The 16,955-nt window shown below is 41.2% G+C and overlaps 2 protein-coding genes and 1 long non-coding RNA gene across 8 annotated transcripts in view; 2 read left to right on the forward strand and 1 right to left on the reverse strand.

The window, feature by feature from the left end:
* Positions 1-1,087, forward strand: part of WIPF1 (WAS/WASL interacting protein family member 1) — a 55,466-nt gene extending 54,379 nt beyond the window's left edge. For all 5 annotated transcript variants that reach the window (XM_081180723.1, XM_081180724.1, XM_081180727.1 and 2 more), the window contains exon 8: positions 457-1,087. In XM_081180723.1, the coding sequence (XP_081036849.1) occupies positions 457-512 (56 nt within the window). In that variant the 3' untranslated portion in view covers positions 513-1,087. The remainder of the gene's footprint in view (positions 1-456) is intronic.
* Positions 1,088-4,028: 2,941 nt separating this feature from the next.
* On the reverse strand, positions 4,029-10,462 carry LOC308582076. The gene is made up of 3 exons (XR_014005475.1): positions 10,250-10,462; positions 8,680-8,715; positions 4,029-7,958 (listed from the first exon to the last, which is right to left on the reverse strand). It is a non-coding gene; the product is annotated as an uncharacterized lncRNA (long non-coding RNA).
* Positions 10,463-10,511: 49 nt separating this feature from the next.
* Positions 10,512-16,955, forward strand: part of GPR155 (G protein-coupled receptor 155) — a 41,493-nt gene continuing 35,049 nt past the window's right edge. For both annotated transcript variants that reach the window (XM_081213326.1, XM_081213327.1), the window contains exon 1: positions 10,512-10,671. The gene's annotated coding sequence lies outside the window, so the exon portion shown is untranslated. The remainder of the gene's footprint in view (positions 10,672-16,955) is intronic.

Genomic DNA, 16,955 nt, shown 5'->3' on the forward strand with positions numbered 1-16,955 from the left:
TCTTAGACTTGAAAACAGTACCAAAAATAAATAAATTTTGTTCCTCATTCATGCAGGTGTTCTCTCTTTTTTGCCTTTTTTGCCTTTTTGCAAGTTTTTGCAGTGCTTGAAAACCCTTCAAAACCCACCTGACCAGCAATGTGTCTTTTAAAAATGAATGCCCGCATCTTCGGGCAATGATACGGGTGCCATACTATTATCAGTTTGAAATAAACTCCCCCCGCCCCCCATGTATATATGAACTATGTTGTAGGCTAGCTAGCCACACGTTTGTAACAGCTACATGTAATTACGACATAAAATATTTGTGTATTATTCATATCCATCCAATACTAGTTCAATGAATAACAGAAGAGTTTTTTAAAAATTGAATGGGGATGTTTTAACTGAATATCTTGAGCATAAGCTTCAGTGAATAAAAAAATAATGTGAAATCTCTTTTCTTTTGCCTTTTAGGTGGATCCAGTCGTAGAGAAAGAGGTGCTCCGCCACTTCCACCTATTCCAAGGTGAAGTGGGGCTGTTGACCTCTTTGGGGATGTGACTGCTTTTCTGAAATTTCCCTTTAACCCAGCAGTCTTGTCAAAAGGTTTCCTTTCATGCCACACTTTTTTGGGGGGGCTGGGGAATCCCACTCTCGGTATCATTTTCAGATCAAGCTGTCAGAATCCTGCTCAGGTTATTCCTGCCGATTTCCACCTTGGTTCTACAAATCAAAGATTTTGTGAACTGTAATCCAAATCCCCATTTATGGGGATTTTAAGCTACTTTGAAATTAATGAGGACTTGGTTCCAATAAGGTGCTTAGTACTGGGGGAGTGGTATATTATTATTACTATTGTTACCTTGAAAACTGTCTTGCAAGGCATAGTGGGGACTGTATGGATCACATTTTGGAGCTCAGTCCAAGTCTTGCCAGTACCATCAAAAAGAGCCAAGACTTTCAGCTTGTCTTGTAGTGCGGGACAATAACATTTTACAAAATTCAAGTCTCTGTTACATTAACCTGAAACATAGCTTCCTTGACAACCTTCTGTATTTATTTCAATGATAAAGATGATTCGTAGCATTTTCTCCCCCCCCCCAAATTGCAGTCTTGTCTGAGATTACTGATCAAATTGATCAAATTAGTTTGACGATTATTTTTTTTTTTTTTTTATAAAATTTTTATTGGTTTTACGAAATTTTTAAAGAACAAACAAACACTTAAGAAAACAAACATACACGTATAATTTCATAACATATTTTCATAAACCTCTTTTCTAAGACTTCCCCATACCCCCCCTTTCTGCATCCCAATGTCCATAATTTTATAGCAACTCCCAATTGTTACTTTCCAACCTTCATCATCTTAGTCATCTCTATATTCTAACCTTATGTCACTGTATCCCTTTGTTCCTAAGAACCAAAACACTCTAACATTCATTAAGTTTATAATAGTCCTTAAGATATCTTTTGAATTTTCTCCATTCTTCTTCCGCTGTCTCTTTTCCTTGATCACGGATTCTGCCTGTCATCTCTGCCAATGTCATATAGTCCATCACTTTCATCTGCCATTCTTCCAGAGTGGGTAGATCTTGTGTCTTCCAATACTTTGCGATGAGTATTCTTGCTGCTGTTGTAGCGTACATGAAAAAAGCTCTGTCCTTCTTTGACACCAATTGGCCGACAATGCCCAAGAGAAAGGCCTCTGGTTTTTTAGGAAAAGTACATTTAAGTACCTTTTTCATTTCATTATAGATCATTTCCCAGAAAGCCTTAATCTTCGGGCATGTCCACCAAAGGTGGTAGAAGGTACCTTCAGTCTCTTTGCATTTCCAACATTTGTTATCGGGCAAATGATAAATTTTTGCCAGCTTGACTGGGGTCATGTACCACCTGTATACCATTTTCATAATGTTTTCCTTTAAGGCATTACATGCCGTAAATTTGATACCGGTGTTCCATAACCATTCCCAGTCATCTGACATAATGTTATGACCAACATCCTGTGCCCACTTAATCATGGCTGATTTGACTGTTTCCTCCTGTGTATTCCACTTCAGCAACAAGTTATACATTCTAGATAAATTCTTAGTGGTAGGTTCTAACAATTCGGTTTCTAATTTTGATTTTTCCACCTGGAAGCCGACTTTCCTGTCCTGTTTAAAAAATTCCATTATTTGACGGTATTGAAACCAATTTTCCACTTTATGTTTCAATTTCTCCTGGCTTTGTAATTTGAACTTATCTCCATCCTGTTCTAAGATTTCCCAATACTTCGGCCATCCGACCTCCATATTGAGTTTTTTCACAGCATTAGCCTCCACTGGTGACACCCATCTAGGGGTTTTATTTTCCAATAGATCTTTATATCTTATCCAAACATTAAACAATGCTTTTCTGACAATGTGATTTTTGAAGGCACTGTTAACTTTATCATACCAAAGATATGCATGCCAACCAAAAGCGTTATTGAAACCTTCCAGATCCAAGATGTCTGTATTCTCGAGGAGCATCCATTCTTTGAGCCAGCAAAAAGCTGCTGCCTCATAATACAATTTTAGGTCCGGCAGGGCAAAACCCCCTCTTTCTTTAGCATCTGTCAGTATTTTAAATTTAATTCGGGGCTTTTTGCCCTGCCAGACAAATTTCGAAATATCTTTGTGCCACCTCTTAAAACATTCCATCTTGTCAATAATCTGCAAGGTCTGAAACAAAAATAGCATTCTAGGCAATACATTCATTTTAATTACTGCAATTCGGCCTAACATTGACAGTTTCAAATTTGACCATATTTCTAAGTCTTTTTTAATTTCTGACCAACATTTCTCATAGTTGTCCTTATACAAATTCTGATTCTTGGATGTTAGATAAACCCCTAGATATTTGACCTTTTTGACCACAGTCAAACCTGTTTCCTCTTGAAATTTCTCCTTTTCCATATCTGTTAGGTTTTTCCCTAAAACTTTGGTTTTTAGTTTGTTCAACTTAAATCCAGCTACCTGGCCAAACTGTTGTATTATTTCTAATACCTTTTTCGTACTAGTGTTTGGCTCTTGCAAAGTCAATACTAAGTCATCTGCGAACGCTCTTAACTTGTAATGTTTAGCTCCGACCTGCACACCTTTAACCTGCTGGTCATTTCTTATCATATTCAGCAAGACCTCCAGAACTGTAATAAAGAGTAATGGGGAAATCGGGCACCCCTGTCGTGTTCCTTTTTCTATCTTAAGCTCCTCAGTCACCACATTATTTACAATCAGTTTGGCCTTTTGTTCAGAGTATATTGCAGCCATACCATTCTCAAAACCCCGGCCTACCCCCATCCTATGCAGATTCTTCTTCATAAAACTCCAAGAAATATTGTCAAAGGCTTTCTCCGCGTCCACAAATATCAATACTGCTTTAGTGTTTATATTCACCTCTAGCTTTTCCAGAATGTCTATAACATTCCTTACATTGTCCGCCAGGTGTCTTTTAGGGAGAAAGCCTGCTTGGTCCTTATGAATCATCTCCATCAAAACTCTTTTGAGTCTTTTTGCCAAAATGTCTGCAAAAATTTTGTAATCCACGTTAAGCAATGATATTGGGCGGTAGTTCTTGAGTTGGGTCTTTTCAGTCTCTGACTTTGGAATGTCTCTGACTTTGGAATGTCAAATTAGTTTGACGATTAGAGGTAGGGGGAAAGAACTACATGGCACAACTTTTAATACATTCCATCTCTGGAAAGAGTTGGGATTCATTGTATGTGACATTCTTACTCTCTCTCAGGCAATCTGCGAAAACTTTAATGAATTGTAGCCCTTCAGAGACCAAAAGAATGTTGCACTGTGTTTGCCAAAGCATCAGTAGCAACTTTTAACAAATCCACCGAAAATGCCTATGTCACAATTCAGGGCAGTACGTGCACGGAAGCAGGCTTCCAGGCATGTAAATCTAGCTGGAGGGAGGGAGGTGTCTACAACCAAATACTGTGTACACAGATCTTCCCTCCTGTCCCAGAGGCAGGGACCGTTTGCTCAGACATCTCCATTTTCTTTATTAAAAAAACAAACAAACAGCTAAGATCTTGCAGGTGGACTTTTCAGCATTGGAAACTGGGGTGTCTTCTAGCCAAACAGCTGGATTGGTGGAGTTTCATATTTTGGAAGAAGAAGAAGAAAGAATTTGGGGCTTGCGGGTGCTACAAAACAACAAGATTCAAGATGTCATTGTCATCTTGGAAGTTAAGTTCTTCTTTTGCTAACAGTCATGCTGTTGGGCTTTTCCTCTGGGGTGAGTTTTACCCCATAGTTTCTGAATTGGTTCTGCAAAACAAATCGTTGTAAAGCTCTCTCCTTTGAACTATGCAAGGCAAATATTCAAAGTTAGTGTATATAAGCAACAATAGATGCTAATAAGACTCTTTCTGTGGTTTTCTGCTAACACCTCTGCCCTGAGCTTCCATTTCTTTCATGGTACCATTGAAACTGTTCTTAGCTATGAAAAGATTTTTTTATTTGGCTCCTGTGTGCTGAAGACACTCCCCTCTCCTTTGATGTGGCAGCTGTTAATCAAGCATCCAGCTGCAAGCAGGAAGTGTCAGCAAGAGACATTTGGTTGACCTGTTACAAGCTCTTTCCTTTCCACGAGGTGCAAAACAGCTGGACAGCATTTTAAAGTTACGGCTTTGTTGCAAAATTTCATTACTTTTCGCAGGAATTTTCTTGTCGTTCTGACAGTTGATAAGTGCATTTACTCTTTCACAACTGATTCACCTTTACACACATGAGAGAAATGTGGTCCTTAATTGGAACATGATTGAGAATGGAATGACTATTTATGGAAGCTTTGAAGATGGCTGTCTTGTACACATTATTATGCAAATTGGAGACAAAAGGATGACTTTTCTGGTGATGTCATGAATGAAAAAGTGGGAAGATGGAAGATGTGTATTATAGTATAATAATATCCAAAGTTAAGTTGTGGTGGGACAGTTGGAGCAAGATTTCCTTAGAGATGCACATGAAAAGTATACTTAGATCTTTGGGGAAGATTTGAAAAGGAACTCAGAAATATTCACAATGGTGCAGCCAAGGTTGCACTTTGTTTTAGACCAGAGGTTCCCAAACTGTGGTGGTCCATGAGCTTCATTCAGGTGGTCTGTGGCATGTCTGTGAAGAACACTTACAATTTGAATTTAATGGAATTCAGATGGTAATAATAGTAAAGTACAATATAAGAAATAAAACTAGCCATAAAAATACAACTAAAGCTCACACTGCAATTGTAATTGCTCGTTACAATTGCTACAACAGGCAAATAATAATCATCAAGAGGTCTGCCAAGACCCATAGCAATTATCAAGTGATCTGTGGGAAGAAAGTTAGGAAGCCACTACTTTATACTATGTGCATTCCCGTTGATGATAAATAAAGCAGGCTGGAGCTTTAGGATGGAAAAACACTGCTTTGCATTTATAATCTGTGTGTACAGAAATATGTATGTAAAAGCTTTTTTATGACTCTTTTTCATTAAAAGGAAAAAAAAGTTACTGCGTAGCTTTAGGTTTTATGTTGAGGTGCATTCCACGAGCCCCTCTTGTGATGGAATCCTTGCAGTTGAATATATTCAGGGACCCAAAGATTCCACCCACAGAGGTCTCGTTGCAAAATTGGAAAGACCCTTTTTCAGCCATAAGCACAGCAACGTCTTGCAATACCTTTTGGGATCAAGCATAGTCTACAATAATAATGGATTTTTCAGCAGACTCTTTTCCTATGCACTTAACAATCCTTTACATATATGCAGTATTAATTAACAGTTCCAGTTTCAGCTCAATTAGTATTGAGTGTGTGTGTGTATTATTATTTTTTAAAAGCAGGATGTAAAATGTTAAATTATTACATTTTTGTTCCTGGAATGGAACACTTCAGCCTTCTAAAGAACAAATGAAGTACAAAGTTTTACAGTGGGGATTTTAAAAAAATAATTGTACATTTTGTGTAAGCTGATTTAAGAGCAAATTCCCTCTTTGAATATGTTGATTAAAGATGGCAGAGAGAAATTGACAACAGTGCTTTCAACTGATCGCTCAAGTTAGAAATTTGGTTATGCAATAGAGTGGAGATGGTTGCATTATCTACTCCTTGTTGCTGCCAATGGATTATTCATTGAGTGAGTGAAGTTCTGGAGCTGTGTTCTTCGGCTAGTCAGTCTGGATCTTTGCAGTGAAAAAGTTTGACAGCAAGGAACAGCCATGTAATGAAAAGCAAAGCTGTCAAGAGGGCAGACAAATGAAGGAATAAGCATGCAGCGGTTAAAACCTGGTGATTTCACAAGCAACGTCCACTCAGAAACTCTCAGGATTATGGTATTTAGAAACTCTGTGATGTGATTTCATTTGATCCTGCCAATTGTCTGTACCATTGGCAAATTAATTCCCGTGCAATATTATCTGAAATTCTAACCAAAGCCTTGGCATTTAGAATGCAACGTGGCCTTTTAGAGAGAGAAGCAAAACCTGGAGCTTCCGTCTTCCTCAGAGGATAACATTTTAGCACTTTCTCTCCAATAGGAATCTTCCTTGGTGTGTGTATATGTTAAGTATTGTCAGGAAATACTTCAAAGGAAAAACAATAATAGGGCTTGTTTGGTGTAAAGCATATTTCTTTTTCTTTCACCAGATACATTGATAGAAGCAGCATTTTGAAGTCTAGCATATCATTTTATTGTCGATATTTTAGATTAAATATTTATTTGACTATGTACAATGATCAAACAGCAGAAAGCAAAAGATTCTTCCCAGTGGTGCCTTACTGTTACTTAAAAGCCACTTTTAAAATATCCAAATGGTTTCTGTCTTTTTTAAAACAACAACAAAAATTAGATCATGTTCCCACAGCCCCCAGAATTTCAAATATAAAATTGTACTTTGTATATGGTGTAGTGTTTGAGACCCATCTCTTTCCCCATTGGTTGTCTTAACATCTAACCCTGAAGCCCACTGTATAGAAATATTTTGGATTTCAGTAAGACTTGTTAAAATACTCTTTTTGGTATGTATATTCAGGCAAGTTACATAGATCAAAACAATTTCCAAATGAATGAGTTTAAGACCGAGGTCTTAAAATGAGCAAAAGTTTTAAACCCTACAGATGTTTTTACCCCTATTTTTACCCCTGTTTTTACAGATGTTTAAACCCTACAGATGATTTGATTCATCAAATGGATCGTGAACTTACAGAGCAAGTTCCATTATATAATACAGAGCTTTCTAAACGTTCCCCATGCTCCTCCCAGGACTGGAAAGGGGTTCTTTACTTTAACCTCTTGTTTACTAGTAAAACTGAATTACTGTGTCGTGAAATTATGCATGCCTAAAAAGTGTTGTCACCAACGTGAAAAGTTTGGAAACCTCTGATATAATACATACTCACCACTTTTTTATATATGAGATTGCACAGGTGTATTAGAGTAAAACAATGCCCATAATGTAAATAAGATTTTTTTTTATTTGACTTTGCTTTGTGTTATTAACATGCATATCTTAAAATATGTTATCACTGTGACTCAAATTGTGAGAAACCAGGTAACAAATAAACTTGTGTCTGTCCAAAGCAAAAATAAAAATAAAATTGGAGCAACTGTTTTGTCGGATGGAACTGTATTTGTTGTGTGTGTGTGTTTAGGATACAGTCTATGTGATCTGATGACTCTTCTTTATTGGAATCATTTTACACTGATCCTGCAAAGGTGCAATCTCAAAAAAATATTAGCCGTGTCCCAATACTATTTTCAATGGGGTCTTAAATATGATGAACTTCCTCGATTGCACCTCGGCACTAAAGTGAATGACAAAACTGTTGTTGCCTGTTGTATAGTAGCCAGCCATGTGGATTGTAATTACGGTAAGCATGTAGGCTGGCCCACTCACATCCTGTATATCACGGATCCCTGTAGATACATATAGATGAATACTACAATTCCCATCAGCTCCTGTGGAGGGATTTCTTCTGTATTATGAATAATAGTGTTTTTTAACTAAAAGGGTGGTTAGATCATACACAGAGTTTAAAGATGAATATGAGGGTTCCCCCCATGAGCAACCTGACGTGTCTCTTTACTTGGGTAAATAAATTTGTAAGTTGACAGCTCAGCACTAGAGGGCACTTTTTATCCAAACCAGTACATGAAAATCGCCAACTTGCCTATATATAAACCTGCAGGATAGAGATCCAGGACGGTTTGGATATTGAGCTGTCAACGCCAAATGGATCCATCCATGGTTAAAAATACAATAAATTTACTGGATGATTTAAATTAAATCTAGATTTAATTTAACTAAATCTTAGGAGACTGCCTTATTCTACCCAAACACAGGTATTCAATTGCAGAAACCACCGGCCTTCTCCATATGTAATGCCCTGTTCAGTCTCTTCCTCTCAATTTTTCTGCCCAGATCCTTATTTAAGTAGCTTATCTCTGTTAATGTCACACCTATAGCAGCCTTCCCAATACCTATCAGTATTAGGTATCACCTAATACCTAATACCTATTAGCGTCTTGCTTTTTTTAAAAAAACAACAACCTGGTTGTGCTTTGCATAATGCATTTCACAGAAAGTCATTTGCCTACAGATAGATTATCATGCAGGCTATGGTACGCAGGGCAAATGAGGGCCAGAGTCGGATCTGGAGAACTGGGGGATTTTCCTCACCTCTCACCCCGCCACACAAGGGCTGCCACGTTGGATCTGCAGAGGACAGAGATTGGTAAGCAAGGGGTCAGGAGGCCCCCAAGCCAGTTTCTTAACTAGTAGCAGCAATCTGGCTGTTGGGAGAGGGATTTTCTCTGTCCATCTCCCTTCCATCCATAGTGGGATGCTGTGGTGGGCAGATGCTGCCACTTCCTTCATCCTGTGTGCTTCTGCCTATAAAGCGCTTTCTTCGTTTCTAAATGCTAGAGAGCTAATATCCTAGCGGTTTAGCAGAAGAATGTGAATTCTTAAAAGGGCATCCCAAATAAAAATAATAAGTGCGCATACATATATATATATATATATATATATATATATATATATATATGCTTTCGTAGATTTTCACGGGTACAGGAATGTAGGTTTTGGTGTCTTCGGGTGTCTTCCCGTGTAAGAGTTGGGGTGTCTAGGCGACGTTTCGACGAGGTCTCACTCGTCATCTTCAGGCTGGTGCTTTCGGCTTCTTGTTACTAGAACAGAGCAGGATCTCAGTGTTTGAGTTCCTATAAATACTGTTGAGGGGGTGTGGTGTATAGCCTCCAACGTTCTGGGCAGATAGGAAGTTCCTAGGTTAATGTGCCTTTTCTTCTTTTGTTCATTAATTACTTGAGGGATATCTTGAGTGATATCACTCAAGATATCCCTCAAGTAATTAATGAACAAAAGAAGAAAAGGCACATTAACCTAGGAACTTCCTATCTGCCCAGAACGTTGGAGGCTATACACCACACCCCCTCAACAGTATTTATAGGAACTCAAACACTGAGATCCTGCTCTGTTCTAGTAACAAGAAGCCGAAAGCACCAGCCTGAAGATGACGAGTGAGACCTCGTCGAAACGTCGCCTAGACACCCCAACTCTTACACGGGAAGACACCCGAAGACACCAAAACCTACATATATATATATATATATATATATAGGTGCCGGTAGAGCTACCCTCGAGTACCTCCAGAAAAAAGCATTGAAAATAGGGGTAAAGATTTAAGACACTCATGGCCCATAAATTTAGGGGTTTCTGGTGAACACAGGCTGTTGGCTCATTTAATCTAAGGCTGTGATTCCCAGTGTGATTCCCACAAGGTGGGATTTTTGATTTTTAAGAGGGGCAGTTCGAGAATAAGTTATTAACAGTGAAGGGCCTTTAAGGCATCCTCCACGTGAATAGTTAACTTTTTGAATATTAATAATTATATGTTGGGGTGGGGGGAGGTATCAGGATTTTAGAGATGCTTAGCTGGGGCATGGCCCCCAAAAAGGTTGGGAACCACTGATCTAAGGTTTCTGGGAATCCAGTCGTTGACCCCTCACAAAGTTACAATTCCCAGAGAACTTAAACTACAGTTCCCATGATCCTTTGTGAGTGGGGGAGGGGGAAGGCATGTGCTTTTATTTACTTATTATATTTTTAGGCCTTTTTTCTTCGAAGGAGCTCGGGGTGGCTGGCGCACGGATGCTTCTCCTCCTTCCCCACCATTCCGACACGCCTGTGCTGCCGCGAGGCTGCGGGTGTTACCCAAGAAGCGGGTTACCTAAAGAAAACGGGACTTTTTCCCCCCTCAGAGAAAAGCGCGTGCAGCCCAAGGCGGCTCCTTCCGTAGAGAGAAAAAAATACCACCTTCATTTTGCCAACTAAACCAGAGTGCTCTTGTGAAAAGACGCCAAGTGCCCAGGAGGCGAGCGAGCGGCTGCTGCGCGGCGCGAATCTCCAAGGCCTCTGGTTTGCTTTTTACTGCAGCAGCAGCAGCTGCTGCCGCCGCCATCTTAAAAACAGCCTTTTGCGGCGGGGCGGGTTTTGGCGGGCAGGCCCGCCTCTGCGCTGAGCTTACGCGCCGCCGGCTCCGTCCCACGCGCGCTGCTCCCGGGCGCCCAGGCGACAACGGCGCCGTGGGCCGGAGATGCCCGCCTTGCTTTGCCTGCCGTTGCTGCTGCAGCCGCCGTAGGGCGAGGGCAGGTAAACGAGGGAAAGGGGACCCCCTTCCTTCCTTCCTTCCTTTCTTCTTTCTCCTTCCATAACCCCCGCGCCTTGACTCCGCTCCCAAACAGCAACAGGGAGACCCAGCTCGCCTTTCCACATGCCAGGTTCACCTTGGACGGCAGCCACTACTACGAGGGCAATGGGAGACTGAGAGAGCTGGGGGAGGGGAGGCTGGAAGCAGAGCCCCCTGTGAACAATTATTATTATTATTATTATTATTATTATTATTATTATTATTATTATTATTATTATTATTATACCCAGCGGGGCCGCCCCAAAGTGAAGCCACCCCAAAAGGGCCAGCGCGCAAAGACTTGGGACTGTATGACTTTGCATTTGCCAGGTGACTTTGCATTTACGGGGTTTCTGGGACGTGTCTGTGTGCACGGCTTTTATTGGGGTCGGTGCAGTTGTGGGGCGACTCCCGCCCTCTGGTTCAGGTTGCCATGTGGCTGCGTGCGCGTGCTGCGTCTGCGTTTAGGGGTCTCCCCTTCGGGTTCGTCCGCCGGCGCGCGAGGGCCGCCGCGTCTGGCTCAAACTCTCCACCAGCAAATCGCCCTCTCTGGTAAACAGGATCCCATTGGCTGCGGCGCGTCTTTCGGGGTGGGTGCAAGGCGTTTGCCGCGGGCGGATTGGCGGCGACCCTTTCCCTTTAAATCAAGTCATCGCAGCCCGGCAGCGGTTTGCATCTCGGCCCGGCCTTTTCGCGCGTTGCAAACCAGATAAGCCAAGTCGTGGGCGGGGGGGGGGGGACAATTTACAAGGTATTTGTGTGGTTTCTCTTTAAATCGCCCTATCTGCGCTTGAAACCAACCGAAGAGGTGTTTCTTTTTCTTCTTCTTTTTTGCAAGAAGAGAACAGCTGGGTACATATCTGGTTCCATAAGGTGATGGTGAATATCGGTTCCCCCTTTTACAGATGAGGGGAAACATGAGTTTTCTTAAAGTCGACAGAAAGTTAGGTGCATCCTGTTCCTATTTAAATCAGCAGATGATTTTTTGGGTGGGTTGCGTTGGTGTTTTTTACCACTTTGGGGGTGGTAATTGCAGCATTTAGTCATAACTGGGGTTAACGTGCAGTAAAATATTTTGTTATGTTCTTCTTCCAAACTGCAACTGCAGTTGCAGTTACTTGGTCTTAGGGTAGTGTCTTAGACTTTAAAATATTTGACTGGTTTTGATGCTACGTAAACCATATATAACAATATACCACCTTGGCAAGCATTCCTTCCTATATGTGAGGCAATATGCTTGAAGTGGTGCATGTGTGCCTCATCTGAAAAATGAAGCAAGCATATTTTTCTTTAGAACCCTCCTTTGTTTGCATATCTGGATTTAATTGGGCAGCCAATTAAAGTTCATATAATCAATCAATTCTTTCTTAACTAGGCAGCAGCCCTACAAATAATATTGATAGCATTGTGATATTATACTTAAGATATTTAGGTGGTGTTTTGTTTTATTTATTTATTAATGTGGCATGATTTCAGTGAGACTTGCATGCTTGATCATAAATAGGGCTGTTTGTGAATATCACAGCATATCACCATCTGGTCCATTGGCACTGTTTGAATACAGTGCATAGAACTGGCAAATCTCTTTAGGATGGTTGTTTTTGTCAGCCCAGTTCAGTTCAGCCTATTTTCTCAAGTGGCAAAGTAGAAATAGGAATTTAACCATTATCTTTACTGGAATTGAATCATTATGTTTATTTGGGGGCAGAGGCACTGAGGCGGTTGACTGGCTTAGAATATGGATCACCTTGTGTTTTGCATTTGACTGGCCAAAAATATTTGTCCTGTTGATTGGTCCACTATTGTTAAAGCACTACCGTTAACGAAAATAGCAATAAAAATAATCGTCAAAAGGTTTGGTATTTATATTAACTACTGTTAGCTGCTGTTGTGAACCTTTTTTATATTAAAAAAACTGTAATTCAGTCCCATCCATTATTATTATTATTATATCATCATCATCATCCTTGTGCCTTGGTTTGTAAAGTAGAATAGTCTATGAGAGTGTGACTGATCGAACACTCTGGTTTTTTTAATGGCCAATTGAGGATATGAATTTGGTCATAGTCTGACCAACTTGGTCTTTTGGCACTGATGACTTATTGCGGTCCTATTTTTGCTGTGGTCTAAACCACAGAGCCTAGGGCTTCCCTATCAGAAGGTCTGCGGTTCAAATCCCCGTGACGGGGTGAGCTCCTATTGTTCGGTCCCAGCTCCTTCCCACCTAGCAGTTCAAAAGCACGTCAAAGTGCAAGTAGATAAATAGGTACCACTGCGGCAGGAAGGTAAACGGTGTTTCCATACGCTGCTCTGGTTCGCCAGAAGCGGCTTAGTCATGCTGGCCACATGACCCAGAAGCTGTCTGCGGACAAACGCTGACTCCCTCGGCCTATAGAGCAAGATGAGCGTGTCATCCGCGACTGGACCTAACGGTCAGGGGTACCTTTACCTTACTGTTATAGCAGGTAACTGGGGTGGGGTGGGGTGGGGTGAAGTTACGTTATGCTGTGTTCTTAGGTTTGCTCCCTGACTGCTGTTGGGCGAAGGTTAAAATCTGTCTTCCTCACTCCTTCTAAAAAAGACGACACCACAATGAAATAAAAAGATAGGCAGTGGCATTCTTGGTATACTATATTTGACCTTGGTGACCAGCAGTCCCTTGGACAAAACATGACTCTGAGAGGCTTGCCCCATATTTACCAACCATGGAGGAAAGCAGATTCAGTAGGAGAACTTGGCAGCAGTCTACTTCCACACCTGTCCTTTGGCAAGACTTAAGTGACGACTGGGACCTTAGATTCATAAGGGCATGATGAATGAATGAAAATGGACAGGTCAGACCTTTGCTTTGTCAACAGAATTAGTAAGGAAACCTGATGTTTACTCAGGCCTCCTATTTGTTAAAGAGATTAATGTTAACCCTTCACATCTGGGGTGCAAATGTTAGGAGCCTTTCTGAGAACTTAATTCATATGCTAATACAGTGGTACCTCAGGTTAAGAACTTAATTTGTTCTGGAGGTCCGTTCTTAACCTGAAACTGTTCTTAACCTGCAGCACCACTTTAGCTAATGGGACCGCCGTGCCGCCATTGCACGATTTCTGTTCTCATCCTGAAGCAAAGTTCTTAACCCAAGGTACTATTTTTGGGTTAGCGGAGTCTGTAACCTGAAGTGTCTGTAACCTGAAGTGTCTGTAACCCAAGGTACCACTATACACAATTTTATGTGAAAGGAGTGACTTCTGTAACATTTGACTGTGCTATTAGTATACAAGCCAGGGGTCTAAAGATGGTTGTTGCCATCTGGGGAGAATAATATTTTTATGATTGTTAGGCTTTGTAGATGTTTTCTATTCTCTTGTTACTTATTTCTTTTAAAAACCTCAGATAAACGTTTTTGTATTGTCATGTGTCTTAGATGCTTTCAGAGAAACAATGATGGGCAAAAAAACTGTTAAGAGTTTTGAGTTAATAAAATTTGAGATTGCCTAATTTGAGGGAGATCCTATGACGACTGCTGTTGTGGTCCCCCCCCTTTATTAACCATCTCAAGCATTAGAATACCTTCACAATAGCACCTTTTTATCTGTCTTGTGTCAGGGTATGATTATTTGATCCCCAGATTTAAAATATGAGGTGACTTTTGTAGAAGGTTTTGCTTGGTTTACAAGAAGTCTACAATTTATGCCATGGGTAAGTAAACTAAGGCCTGGGGTCCGGATCCGGCCCAATCACCTTCTAAATCCAGACCATGGACAGTCCGGGAATCAGCGTATTTTTACATGAGTAGAATGTGTCTTTTTATTTAAAATGCATCTCTGAGTTATTTGTGAGGCATAGGAATTCGTTCATCCCCCCCCCCCCAAAAATAGTCTGGGCCCCCACAAGGTCTGAAGGACAGTGGAGTGGCCGCCTGCTGAAAAAAAGTTTGCTGACCCCTGATTTATGCCTTTAAAAAATCTTGAGTCGGGTATCCAAAGGGTAAAATTATGCAGCTAGCTTCCTCCTACAAAGATTTTACTTCAGCTTGGTTGGAAAAAGCTACATTCAATCAGTATATCTTCCATTAAATAGCAGATAAATTTATCTACAAAGATTCTTTTGTTGTAGAAACATTGTCCTCTTTGACATTTCGTACACTTGGCTTACGATAACATTTTAGGGCATGTTGTTTCAGTTTGATATTTGCCCAAAGTTACCCAAATTAAAGCCTAACAGACATCTTAAATGTGAATGAGACAGAAATGATCACCTTTCTGTAACAATCAGCCCCCCCCCAAATATATATATTACTATTTGTGAATAAAACCACAGTTTTCTTCACAATGGAAACTAAATACAGACAGACTTTTGGTGCTGTATCTACCCAGTTTACACAAGAATCTCTGCTTTGCCCATAATCATGAATCCTTCCAAAGCACAGTTGATCTGCATATTCCTGAGTACGTCGTACCTTGGAAGTCGAATGGAATCCATTCCAGAAGTCTGTTTGACTTCCAAAACGTTCAGAAACCAAAGCGTGGCTTCTTGATTGGCTGAAGGAAGCTCCTGCAGCCAATCGGAAGCCCCGTCAGACATTCGGCTTCCAAAAATAGTTCGCAAACCAGAACAGTCACTTCCGGGTTTGTGGCGTTTGGCAGCCAAAAAGTTCGAGAACTAAGCTGTTTGAAAACCAAGATACAACTGTATTCACCAATACTGTATAGGGAATACAAACTTAACCAGCTGTAACATTTTGGGGTGCAGCCACACCTCTTAAGAGGAATGTTCAAGATTCCAGCCTACAATGCTGACATGGTTTCGCCAAAGGGGGACAGCTACCCCCCAAGATTAAGTAAAACAATAGAAATACAGTGGTACCTCTAGTTACGAACTTAATTCGTCCCAGAGGTCCGTTCTTAACCTGAGGTACCACTTTAGCTAATGGGGCCTCTTGCTGCCGCTGCACCGCTGACACACAATTTCCATTCTCATCCTGGGGCAAAGTTCTCAACTCTAGGTAACTCTTCCAGGTTAGCGGAGTTTGTAACCTGAGGCGTTTGTAACGTGAGGTACCAGTGTACTTAACTAACTGACCAATCATGTCAATTCTGCCCTCCCCAACAAAAGTCCCGCCCTCTCCCCAACAAAAATCTTGGCTACGCCCATGAATGCTGACCTCAATTTTCAAACATTCCATGGCTCCTAGAATCCACTTGGCAAGCTTGGCCTTTGCTGAGCTGTTTGATTGTTTGTTTATTATGTACAACCTTATATATGTATGCAAGGAGTGCCCTAAATATATAGACACCACTATCTTAATTTAAGCGGGCTGTGTTTTGCCTTCTAACTCATAGGCATTCTACCACATGAATTGGCCATTAGAGGAAACGAGTGGTGACCTGTAAAAACAACAACCAACAACAGCAACAACGGTTGCACGGCATCCTAAGGCACTAACAAGAACACTCCTGTTCTTGGTGCCATCCAGACCTGTGGGGCTCAAGCAGGCCTCTTCTCTCTCTCCACCCTTTTTATCTTGGAGGGTAATCCTGACCCTCAACATTCTGTGGCTTTTGCTCCTCTGGATCACCAGCATGCCACTGTATAATGAACTGCCCATACAACAGTGACATGGCAGTTAGGCTGAGAGAAGCACAATTTGCCCATCTGCAGCAGCTGATAATTGTTGGCTATTTGCAGTTTAGTAGCGCTGCAGAGAGCTTGCTGGGGAGACCATGCATTAAAAAGGGACTCAAAAATAACTTAAACAAGGCTTTAATAACAAAAACGAAAACTCATTTTACACTAAAGATAACAACAAACATGACCCAACCACCAACCCATCCCCCAGGGTAAGGAGAGAGCTAGGTGCTGCTCCTTATATACTATGCCCAAATGCTGACACAGCTTAATTGACACAACCTAGCAGCACCTGCTATGTTTCACAGCTGTAAGACTGGGTCTCGTTATTTGCCCTGGCCCTGGCCCTTAAAGACATACACAACCTGTGAAACAATAATGAACCTTCACATTTTCACATTCAGACCTCACCTGGAGTACTGTGTCCACAGTTCAAGAAGGACACTGACAAACTGGAACGTGTCCAGAGGAGGGCAACCAAAATGGTCAAAGGCCTGGAAACGATGCCTTATGAGGAACGGCTAAGGGAGCTGGGCATGTTTAGCCTGGAGAAGAGGAGGTTAAGGGGTGATATGATAGCCATGTTCAAATACCGTATTTTTCGCACCATAGGGCGCACCGGACC

Source organism: Podarcis bocagei, assembly GCF_964188305.1.
Source record: "Podarcis bocagei genome assembly, chromosome: 1".
NCBI lineage: Eukaryota > Metazoa > Chordata > Lepidosauria > Squamata > Lacertidae > Podarcis > Podarcis bocagei.